The sequence below is a fragment of the Nerophis ophidion genome, linkage group LG03 (assembly GCF_033978795.1).
Source record: "Nerophis ophidion isolate RoL-2023_Sa linkage group LG03, RoL_Noph_v1.0, whole genome shotgun sequence".
Taxonomy (NCBI): Eukaryota; Metazoa; Chordata; class Actinopteri; order Syngnathiformes; family Syngnathidae; genus Nerophis; species Nerophis ophidion.
The window spans coordinates 68,421,428-68,433,927 of NC_084613.1; the positions used below are offsets into that span (position 1 = coordinate 68,421,428).

Consider the following 12,500-nt stretch of genomic DNA (forward strand, 5'->3'; position numbering starts at 1 on the left):
TAAATGTTCCAACTGTTATATCAATATGTTTAATTGCCTTTTTTTACTTTTAGGTGCTTTTCCACCTGTCCCACTCTGGTGAATTTGAACCTGTCAGGAAACCCTTCCATCACTTCAGATGGATTTCGAATCATCCTGAACGCCCTCCGAGAGGCGCGTCGACCTCTGACCCGTTTAAACCTTCAAGGTATGTGTCCATGTACAATTAAAAAATGCAAAATCTTTTTTTTATTCAAGGCGGGAAAGAGTCCATTAGTTGTTGTGCCACCTTCAGGTTGCCAGGTGTCAGGGCCATTGGGAGGCGAGGACCTGGACGGTTTAGCAGAGCTTGTCCAAGATCTCCGTTTTTGCTCTCAGGGCCTCAACAAGCTGGACCGGCAAGCTTTAAAGCAGACGTGGACCAACAGTCAGCCTAACGGGTATTTTGTAAACAGAAAGGCAGCCTGCCTGCTCTCCAGTGTGGTCTCCTTGTGAGGACCACGTGCTTCAGAGACTGTGGTAGGCATTTATTTGGGAATCATGTGATAACCTGCAGTTACATTTGATCAACAACAGAAAAATCGCACATCATTAACATCATCTCCCTGAAAGGAAAAGTGAACTATTCGCACTGAAGTGTCTCAATGAACATATGTCTTGTTACAACTAATTTATGTGTTTTTTGTTAGCTTTGTATATATCCTTCAAGAAAAAAAACTATTAAAGCAGCCCAAGTTTATCATTAAAAGGAAACTAATCTGTTTGAGTGCCTATTTGTATACAAAGTCTTCATCAATATTTGACGTATTTCCTCAAATAGTAGTCTACGCTCTAATAAATGCCGTATATCTATAATTTCTTGGGTGCATCGTGACCTTCATTTTTTTAAAAATGCCTCAGTATATAAAAATATTTTTTTCCACCGGGATAATTCTGTAAATACTGCATGTATGGAATTTTTTATTGTCTTGTCACCGACGTCCCACTGGGTGTGAGTTTTCCTTGCTGTTATGTGGGCCTACCGAGGATGTCGTAGTGGTTTGTGTTGTAGTTTGTGCAGCCCTTTGAGACACTAGTGATTTAGGGCTATGTAAGTAAACGATTGATTGATTGTACATATTAGAACGTTGGAGCAATCATTTTACATTTAATATATAAATAATTCCTACTGAATACTTTAATAAAATGTATTTTTCACAAAGGTCAGACAAATGACCTTAAATAAACACCATACCTCACAAAATTAGAAAAATTAAGTAAGAAAATAATAAACGCTTTATTCGAATAAACACCTTACAACTGATAAATAAATGCCTTGTATGCACATACCTACCCACCTCTCTGAGCTATCTGACTATTTACCAGAACACTTCCCAGTGCGGAATGGCAACTTTTATGATTTAATGTACATCTTTGCAAGTAAGAAAATGATTAAACACCTTACTTCTGAAAAATGCCCAGTATTCACTGCTTGTCAACCTTCTGTGTTATTTGGCTGTTTACCAGAACCCATCCCATGATTGTAAAATATTATAAAATAAATGTTTTCAAATAAGAAAATTATTAAATGCCTCCTCCCTAATAAACACCCAAACCTTCCTCTGATAACTGCCCGATATGCACTGCTTTTCACCTTCCTGAGCTAATTAGCGGTTCACTAGAACTTATTTTAAGTAAGAAAATAATAAACGCTCTATTCGAATATACACCTTACAACTGATAAATGCCTTGTATGCACATACCTACCCACCTCTCTGAGCTATCTGACTGTTTACCAGAACCATTCCCAGTGCGGAATGTGAAATATTCTGAAAGACATTTTTGCAAGTAAAAAAATTAATAAAGGCCTCGATTCTAATAAATGACCAGTATGCACTGTTTTACACTCTCCTGAGCAATGTGACGATTTAACAGAACCCCTCCCAGTGCGGAAAGTAAAATATTCTGAAACCCATTTTCGTAAAGCGAAAAATAATAAACGCCTGACCTCACATAGTCGAGTTGAGTGCAGGTGTATCCAAAGTGGTTGCTTGTGGATGTTTAATTGTAAACTCGGATATAACTGGCAAATGTGGCGGAATATTAAAGAACTATCTCATTCTCTGCAAAACTCGGCACTGCCTAAATCTTGCATTCAAGTCCATGCGGGTTCAGTACACAAGAAACAAAGAGACAAATGTGATACAAATTTTAATCTGTTACATACACTATGTACAATACTGCATATTCTACATACTGCAGAGTAAGGGATTTGTGTGTGTGTGTGTGTGTGTGTGTGTGTGTGTGTGTGTGTGTGTGTGTGTGTGTGTGTGTGTGATGTATGTATGTATGTATACATATATATATATACTTACGAACATATATATTGGTAAATGAAGAATGTTTGGAAGTGTGTGTGTGTATATATATATATATATATATACTGTATATGTATGTGTGTGTGTATGTATGTATTTTCTTTCCTACACACAGTCTTCATTTAGAAATACTTTTTTGTGATAACACGCTAGAAGGCGCCACTCGCTTCAACTGGTGGTCGACAATAAACATTTTATTTGTAGTTGCTGCGTCCAGTTCTTCCTGGGATCCCCAGGGAGGAGCTGGGGAGATGTCTGGGCTTCCCTGCTTAGGCTGCTGCCCCCGCAACCCGACCTCGGATAAGCGGAAGAAGATGGCTGGATGGATGCTTATGATACTATAGCGATAAACTTGTGCAAGAATGGAAATGGGGGTCAACTGTGGACTCATAAATGACCATGAAACGCGCTCTTTGGGATTCTCTGAAGACTCGCCCTGGGTGAAAGACTCGTAGGTTTTTTGAATTAGCAGGACTCAAGCTGCCGACTTTGCATTCATAATGTACTAAAACCTTGGAATAGAATGTAAGCAAGAGGTCCAAGCGTGCTCAAAAAAGCAGTCGGCTCTATGATTTGAATCCAGTGATCGTTGGGAGCTAACAAAGAGCAGCACTTGTTTTTCGCAAGACGTGTACTCCTGTGGACTTTCTGATGCAGTCAGTTCTGTCTTGTCTCATCTCCATGGCAAAATGATCTACCTTCTTGCTATGTTTTTTTTTTTGTTTGTTTTTTGCCCTTAGATAATGTCAAGAACGTCGCATGGCACAAAGCCTCGCTTCTTTCCGCTCTCCACCACGATGAAGCCGTTGTTGTCCCTCTCACTGCTCACACAAATCTGGTAAGAGAGGACAGAATCATTTATAGCAGTGTTTTCACACAGGACTGCAATCTCTTTGTGGTGGTTCGTCTTAAGAATAATGCACATGCAATTATGAGGAACTCTGTTGGACAAAAAGTGAGTAAAAATAACAGAAAAAGCAAAATAAATATGTTACAAACGCAAATACAATTTTCTTCCGTCGCTTTCTTTTGACTTGTCACAAACAAAACTTTTAGCACCTGTTGCTCATTGAGAAAAGCAACACATGATTTCTTGCCACACTCTCCAAAAAAAACAAAGACAAATTTGCTAGATTTGTCGCTAGTTGTTTTTTTAAGTTTTTTTTTTATTTTTTTAATAGTACCTCAGAGGCTTTGAATACTCAGTAGTTGGAAACACTGACCCCTCTTGCTATGTCCTATATTCCCTGGCAGAACAAGTGCGTGTGAAGTGTATCAAAAAGCTGAGTAACGATACGTATCACCACCTGCTGTGTGGAGATGTAACAACATGCTACGCTAGCGCACAGTCCCAATATAATGTGTTTATTTGTTGCAAAGGCGAACACATAGTGCCAAAATGAACGTATGAGAAACAAAAAAGCCATATGTAATAATTTAGTGTTAAGTCATTAAATGGCCCTGATATGTCAAAAGGCATTATTAATAAATCGTGTTCTTTTCAAATACCTCTATAACTGATAACGGTAGTTCAGCCGGGATATGCTCATTTTGAAATTAGATTTACAGCCCCGAAATCTTATTGTTTTCATTTTAATGTCCCGCCCTCTACCGTTTGACCAATTATAAAGTCCATGAGTGATTGATTGATTGATTGCAACTTTTATTAGATTGCACAGTACAGTATATATTCAGTACGATTGACAACTAAATGGTACACCTGAATAAGTTTACTTAGTCTACTAGTTTAAGTGGGGTCCACGTTAATCAATTCATGGTACAGTGTGTCAATCAAATCCAGGTTGCCAGTTAGGCACAGCCCTCTTTGTCAAGCTACTGCCACTGGTAAAGTTACTAAACATGTCAGGCCTTAGAAAATCTAAAGGCGTCATTATGATTCTCATTTTATTCATGACAAAGCCAGGAACAAAAGAAGGATTTGTATCAGGGATGCCTTTGAAAGATGGAGACGATTGAAGGCGGAAAATATTTTTTTCATCTGACACCAAATTTGCTCATTTCCTCCTTGATGGGTAAGTAAGGCATTTACATTTTCTTATTACTTGTAATAAATAGAAATGGATATTTTGAATGTACACTACATTGTCCAATACAGTCTGATCTTGTCTAACAAAGCTAGTATGTTCGTGCAACGAATGCTTAGTGTGATGATGCTTAGCTCAATGACACATCAACATATTGGCTAACGGGGGAAATACACTATATTGCCAAAGGTATTTGGCCACCTACCTTGACTCACATATGAACTTGAAGTGCCATCCTATTCCTAACCCATAGGGTTCAATATGATGTGGATCCACCTTTTGCAGCTATTACAGCTTCAACTCTTCTGGGAAGGCTGTCCACAAAGTTGCGGGTTGCGTTTATAGGAATTTTCCACCATTCTTCCAAAAGCGCATTGGTGAGGTCACACACTGATGTTGGTCGAGAAGGCCTGGCTCTCAGTCTCTGTTCTAATTCATCCCAAAGGTGTTCTATCGGGTTCAGGGCAGGACTCTGTGCAGGCCAGTCAAGTTCATCCACACCAGACTCTGTCACTCATGTCTTTATGGACCTTGCTTTGTGCACTGGTGCACTGTCATGTTGGAAGAGGAAGGGGCCCGCTCCAAACTGTTCCCACAAGGTTGGGAACATGGAATTGTACAAAATGTTTTGGTATCCTGGAGCATTCAAAGTTCCTTTCACTGAAAATAAGGGGCCAACCCCACACAATAAATCCTCCTCCACCAAATTTCACACTCTGCACAATGCAGTCCGAAATGTACCGTTCTTCTGACAACCTCCTAACCCACACTCGTCCATCATCACTCCAGAGAAGGCATCACCACTGCTCTAGAGTCCAGTGGCGAAGTGCTTTACACCACTGCATCCGGCGCTTTGCAGTGGACTTGGTGATGTATGGTTTAGATGCAGCTACTCGGAAATGGAAACCCATTCCATGAAGCTCTCTGCGTACTGTACGTGGGCTAATTGGAAGGTCACATGAAATTTGGAGCTTTGCAGCGACTGACTGTGCAGAAAGTCGGCGACCTCTTTGCACTATGCGCTTCAGCATCCGCTGAGCCCTCTCTGTCAGTTTACATGGCCTACTACTTCGTGGCTGGGTTGCTGTTGTTCCCAAACTCTTCCATTTTCTTATAATAAAGCTGACAGTTGACTTTGAAATATATAGGATTGAGGAAGTTTCACGACTGGATTTGTTGCACAGGTGGCATCCTATGACAGTTCCACGCTGGAAATAACTGAGCTCCTGAGAGCGGCCCATTCTTTCACAAATGTTTGTAGAAACAGTCTCCATGCCTAAGTGCTTGATTTTATACACCTGTGGCCAAGTGATTAGGACACCTGATTCTGATCATTTGGAAGGGTGGCCAAATACTTTTGCCAATTTAGTGTATGTTCATGGACATGCCGTATAATGAAAAACGTCTTTCAATAGGTCTAATCTTAACTTGCAGCAGGGATGTTACAAAATGCTGCATTACACCTATTGCCCAGCAGAGGGCGCTCTGACATTGCTTCCATCCTTACATTTTTCTTGAGCAGTGCAAACATACTGTACATTAGCCTATGTAACCTAATCCCTCAGCTGTGTTTGGACTTGTCAGTCATTGCTGAACAATGCAGATACATCATATTCTGGCTGAAAACTAGGAAAGCTCCACCGCAAAATATCCCACTGGGCATCCTTTAGGTTTTTTCTTTTATTTTTCTTTTTTTTTCATCATTCATGCCAGTAGTGGACGAATGCACAATTTTTCCAGTAAAGTTGGGACATCACAGTTTCATCCAAATTGAGGGTGATTTTGGCCCATTTGCCGTCCTAAACCCAGAAAATGTGACCTGTGTTCTACTCCGTAATCACGTCATGTTCTCGGCGACTACTTCCCCCTGACTTTTAGGAACAGTCTGATCTTTTGTTCAGTGGTTTCTTCTGCACTGGGGAGTTGCTTGAGTCTCCCAGGCAGGAGCATTGTGGGAATATAGACTCACTGGTTTAAGCGTAGCCTACATGCAGATTTGACAGATAAGCTGAGTGCGTGGGTCCGTTCTTCAGCAAAACCCCCCCCCAAAACTTCAAAAGAAGCTTCCAGGAGGGCGAGTCACATAAGTGGGCACAAGGGAGCAGCAGGAGGGTAAGAAGACAGTTTAATCCAGGGGTCCCCAAACTACAAGCTGGATCCCGCCAGAGTCCAAAATCCCGCCCACAGTGTTCCATACCGGGGTAGAGCGGAATATACGTTAGGTTAGGAAAAAAACACAGAGGCTATGTCATCCCTACAAGCCTGTTTTGCAGGTTTTCCTGCTCTTCAGCGGATTAAATAATATATATAATATTATACAATTTTAATACTATTTTAAAGTATATATCCATCCATCCATTTTCTACCGCTTGTCCCTTTTGGGGTCGCGGGGGTGCTGGAGCCTATCTCAGCTGCATTCGGGCGGACATCGGGGTAAACCCTGGACAAGTTGCCACCTCAACCCAGGGCCAACACAGACAGACAACATTCACACACTAGGGCCAATGTAGTGTTGCCAATCAACCTATCCCCAGGTGCATGTCTTTGGAAGTGGGAGGAAGCTGGAGTACCCGGAGGGAACCCACGCAGTCACATGCAAACTCCACACAGAAAGATCCCGAGCCTGGGATTGAACTCAGGACTACTCAGGACCTTCGTATTGTAAGGCACATACACTAACCCCTGTTCCACCGTGTATAATATAATTACATTTTTATACTATTTTTCTAATATATATAATATATTAAACCTCGAATATATATATATATATATATATATATATATATATATATATATATATATATGCATACTTGGGACTTCCCGCAGGACGGATTTTGGACTCTAGCGGGATCCACCCCTGACCTAACGTGTGTGTGTATGTATGTATATGTATATATATATATATATATATATATATATATATATATATATATATATATATAATATGTATATTATATATATATATATGTATATTATATATATATTATATATATATATATATATATATATATATATATGTGCAACTCGGCCCCCGGACAGATTTTTTTTTAACCCAATGCGGCCCCCGCATTTTGGGACCCCTGGTTTAACCTAATCACGGTAGGTCGTGAGTTCAAACCCTGGCCAAGTCATACCAAACACTCTAAAAATGGGACCCATTATCTCCCTGCTTGGAATTGGGGGTTAAATCACCAAAAATGATTCCCAGGCTCAGCGACCGCTGCTGCCCACTGCTCCCCTCACCTCCCAGGGGGTGATCAAGGGTGATGGGTCAAATGTAGAGAATAATTGCGCTACACCTAGTGTGTGTGTGTGACTATCATTGGTACTTTAACTTTAACTTAATCTAATGTACTCTAATATTAATTCATTCAGGTCATTGTCTTTTAAGGGCATTAAATCGATAGCTGTTGGATTGTTTGAATTGTTTTCTAAAATGTTCTTCCTTTCATTCAAGCAGGCCCAAACAGTTCATGCTCGCAGACTTGGATAGGAGTGAGAGCCTGGTGCAGAATCTAAAGTATTTATCAACAAAAAGGGGGCGACGTGATAGCAATTTCAGTGCACAGAGGAACTACGACAATAAGAGTTGTGCCCTGAAGTGGGAGCATTATTTGATGGCTAAATAAGCTTGTCAGAAAAAGCTACCTCTATATCGTAATAATAATAACCAAATAATAGCCGTTTTACAGTGGGAGTGTTATATGATATCTAAAATGGCGTTTTAAAACTTAAGGTATCATTTTTAACGTGGTGGCATAAATCAATATTTAATTATGTACCTGGAGGCATTTTTCAACAAAACAGCTAATTTCTACAGAACACCGGTAGTCACCATATTTTATGGACTGTAAGCCACTGCTTTTTTCCTACGCTTTAAATCCTGCGGCATAAAAAACGGTGCGGCTGATTTATGGATTTTTCTTCGCTGACCGCCGTAATGTTTTGTATTCAAAAAATATTTTTTTAGAACACACCAACAGATGCTGAAAAGGTGTGTTATTTGTGCTACGGCGCTATCTTTTGGACGAGTTAGCTCAATTCAGGTGCTTTGGGTTGACCTTTTACAGTATTATCTTTCAGTGTAGTGCCTTGAAATGGAAGCACAAGAGCTGTTCCATCTTCTAGCGTTCATTGCGTTTTTGCTCTTATATATTTTTTTTTCATTCATCACTCCAAGCAATGTTTGTAAGTTTTACAATGTAGCTAAAACAATTCATACTTACTAAACCGTCACATTTAATAGGAGTGTTTTTATGCATATTTGTACGTGCTTTCGAGATGTAATCAAGTTAGCGTCGTTGGCTTTAGCTTAAATGCAAATAACTTTACAAGTAATATTACAATGGCATTGTTTTTCTATTATTTCAGTTTCACAAATTCCTCAGTAAATTCACCAAAACATCTCTGCGGAGTTATTGAGTCTGTTTATCTGATTGGAGAGCCAGCTTCCGCAGTTAGTGGGCCCGTGACAATGACTTCCGTTTTGTTTGATCAGCCGTTTTACTGCCATGTTACAGGCCCCGTTTGGAAACAATTAAGGTATGTAAATAAACATTTTCAATATCTTCTTGTTTAAATAACTAATTTCACAACGTATATATTTGCGGCTTTTAATCCGGTGCGGCTAATATATATATATATGTAAAAAAAAAATGTCTTCACAAATTTAGTGGGTGTTGCTTATAGTATCTATAGTCCTGTAAATATGCTAATTGCATTCTCAGAGGCAGGACCGCGCCTGCGTCTTAGTGTTCTACAAGGATTGTAAGAGCAGGTGTGGCAATACTGGGCAGCCACTGTTCTGACGCAACACTTTTGCAGGATCTTTCTGTGAAAGACGGTGTGGTTAATTATATCATGTATAATTATCTTATAGGATTGGAAGTAGCATGTGTTTGTATTTTGCCACATAATATTTTAAAAGTATTATTCTACCAAGGTCAAAGTGCGAAGGTCCATAACTGTAGAGAGTATCCATAGGACAGTGGTTCTCAACCTTTTTTCAGTGATGAACCCCCTGCGAACATTTTTTTTTAATTCAAGTACCCCCTAATCAGAGCAAAGTATTTTTGGTTGAAAACAAGAGATAAAGAAGTAAAATACAGCACTATGTCATGAGTTTCTGATTTATTAAATTCTATAACAATTCAAAATATTGCTCATTTGTAGTGGTCTTTCTTGAACTATTTGGAAAAAAAGATATAAAAATAACTAAAAACTTGTTGAAAAATAAACAAGTGATTCAATTATAAATAAAGATTTCTACACAGAAGTAATCATCAACTTTAAGTGCCCTCATTGGGGATTGTAATAGAGATCCATCTGGATTCATGAACTTAATTCTAAACATTTCTTCACAAAAAAAGAAATCTTTAACATCAATATTTATGGAACATGTCCACAAAAAATCTAGCATTGTTGCATTTATTTTCACAGTTTATGAACTTACATTCATATTGAAGTATTATTCAATAAATATATTTATAAAGGATTTTTGAATTGTTGCTATTTTTAGAATATTTTTGAAAAATCTCACGTACCCCTTGGCATACCCAGGGGTACGCGTACCCCCATTTGAGAACCACTGCCATAGGAGATTGGGTATCCCATAAGAATGTAGATGTCAGGTTTAGGAGGAAGATTAAAGACATAAGCAACACCTGGTAGAAGGTCCACAGATAGGGATCGGAGTTCATCCGACTTAAAGTAATCATAGGAATGACGACAAGGAAAGATTGACAGGCCAGACTGTCCGGTCAAGATTAGACCCACAAGGTGAGGGGTTCTACAAGAAATGGTATTTAAACAAAAGTGTTCTGACAGGACAGCAAAGAACTAAGAGAGTCGACAAAAAATCAATGATTACGTGTAAACTGTTGGTACCTGTCCCTCCTTCAGCGTGACCTGGCCTTGCTCCTTGCCGCCGATAAACGTCCTGTTACACCTAAAAACCTGGTCTTCTGCCCTCAGCGGATAAGCGTAGGAGGCCGGGAAGAAGCCAATCCTGTCCTCAATTATTCCCTGGAACATAGCAAACGGCTGATAGGTGACACATGGCGGGAACTGCAGGGACCACAAGAAGATGTTGCCGGTAAAAGCGCTACGTCAGCGTTGTTTTCTTGTGAAAGTGTCCAAACAGGCCAGATGTCGGTCTATTTATCCACATTAAATGAGAAGCAGCAGTGTTGAACGCACAATGAGTTAGTTCACGGCCTGTGAGCAGCATGCCGCCTCTGCACAGCCATCTTTTATATCTCCATTACTATCACCACATACACTCAGTGTTGCCTTTTGCTCCGCTGTCATCATTTACCGCGACGCAAACCACCAATTCACCTCTCCCGCGGTTCATTTTTCGGTGCTTTAGCGAGAGAGCAAACATTAGCGTTGCATTAGAAGTGTGATTCACGGCTACTAAACCATTCATTTTTCATAATAGGATCAGGAAGTCACTGTGCGTGAAGCTAATTTAACGCCTACCTTCCACCAATCATCATTGGAGTCGTCAGCTAGCAATATTCTGTCTCCTGCCCTGAAATAAAAAGAAAAACAAATCATCAAAAAAAGGTAGGACTAATGCAGTATTGGGTCAAATCAAATTGTGTTTTGTCATGTAGTTTGCTGGAAATGCGTTTCTAAGCGCTCTGTCGCTAGCAGGCTAAATGCTAAGAAAAGCTAGTTTGTGTTTTATTTTTCAATTGCAGTTTCGACACACATTTTTAAAGATTAAGCCACCAATTTGATTTTAATCTTTTTCAGTATTAAATTGTAATTTGTAATAGTTGCCGGTTTAAATATAATTTTCTGGTCCTATTAGGCTAAGTTTGTCCGTGTTCGATAGGCTAAGCTAGCATAAAATCAGAACCCAGTTCACAATGTTAAAAATGTTTTTCTATAGGGAAATGGATAGTGGTTTCGAAGATAGCGAAAATAAGGCACTTTAAATATTCTGGGACCGCTAAAATTTTGAAAAAAACTTCAAAAAATACAACAAGCCACTGGGAACTGATTTTTATTGTTTTTAACCCTTTTAAAATTGTGATAATGTTCCCCTTTAAAGATAATTTGACCAACAGTTGACATTGTGGAAAATAGAAATATAAATCTAAAGTTTTAATTGTGACTTTTAACACAGACTAGTTAACATGTCCTTTTTCTGATTGTGTTAGGCCAGTGCTTTTAATTTTATTTTCTGTCACATTTTTTGGTGCAAACTTCATATATGTAGCAATGATACAGAGCAAATGAATTGTTTTGTTTTAATATCCAAAGTGAGATTAACAACAATAATGCCATATTCGGACTATAGTATCGACAGATATTTTGCAAATACTTTAAACACACACACACACACACACACACACACACACACACACACACACACACACACACACACACACACACACACACACATTCATGTATTTGTTACCTTCTTGAGACCGAAAAAATGCCTACCTCTTAAGGAACACTCTTTCTGGCTACATAAAGATTTGTAATTACAACATTAATCATATATACAAACCGTGCAAATATAAAAAAGGTAAGCTTTTGGATAATTTATTTTTAGTTTTTTGAATTTTTTTTTGTCATTGTTTTTTAATCTTCATTATTTATTTCAAGTTATAACAGTACGTCTCTATATACATATTTATTAAATTTTTCTTATTAATATTGGGCAAAGGGAGCGCATTTCAATTTATTACACACACTTGTTATTTCATAAGTTGACCAGAGGAGGAGCACTTTTAAAACCGACACACAGTCAATTTAAAAAAAAATCCCTCTTTTTTTGGGACCACCCTAATTTTGATAGATTCCATCACCAGGGGTGCAAATTAGACATTCTCGGTCGATTTTGGTCTTTACTTGTTCACCGGTCCTCATATGGAAGTTATTTTTCCTTGTTGATGTCTCAAAAAGGGTAGAAATACAAGAAAACACATGCACACACATAAGGATATATATACTGTATTTCCTTGAATTGCCGCAGGGCATATAATATGCGCCTGCCTTGAATTACCGCCAGGTCACATTTGCTTCCCAAAATAATTAGCGCATGCTTAGCATTACCGCCTGGTCAAACTCGTGACGTCACGAGTGACACTTCCCCTGTCGT

At 39.0% G+C, this 12,500-nt stretch overlaps 2 protein-coding genes across 4 annotated transcripts in view; one reads left to right on the top strand and one right to left on the bottom strand.

The window, feature by feature from the left end:
• tonsl (tonsoku-like, DNA repair protein) overlaps positions 1-742 on the top strand; it is a 55,469-nt gene extending 54,727 nt beyond the window's left edge. For both annotated transcript variants that reach the window (XM_061895919.1, XM_061895920.1), the window contains 2 exons: positions 54-187; positions 275-742. In XM_061895919.1, coding sequence (XP_061751903.1) covers positions 54-187; positions 275-474 — 334 coding nt within the window. In that variant the 3' untranslated portion in view covers positions 475-742. The remainder of the gene's footprint in view (positions 1-53; positions 188-274) is intronic.
• A 1,412-nt stretch (positions 743-2,154) lies between these two features.
• Positions 2,155-12,500, bottom strand: part of stac (SH3 and cysteine rich domain) — a 91,509-nt gene continuing 81,163 nt past the window's right edge. For both annotated transcript variants that reach the window (XM_061895923.1, XM_061895922.1), the window contains 3 exons: positions 10,865-10,916; positions 10,268-10,405; positions 2,155-3,171 (listed from right to left, as the gene is read on the bottom strand). In XM_061895923.1, the coding sequence (XP_061751907.1) occupies positions 3,073-3,171; positions 10,268-10,405; positions 10,865-10,916 (289 nt within the window). In that variant the 3' untranslated portion in view covers positions 2,155-3,072. The remainder of the gene's footprint in view (positions 3,172-10,267; positions 10,406-10,864; positions 10,917-12,500) is intronic.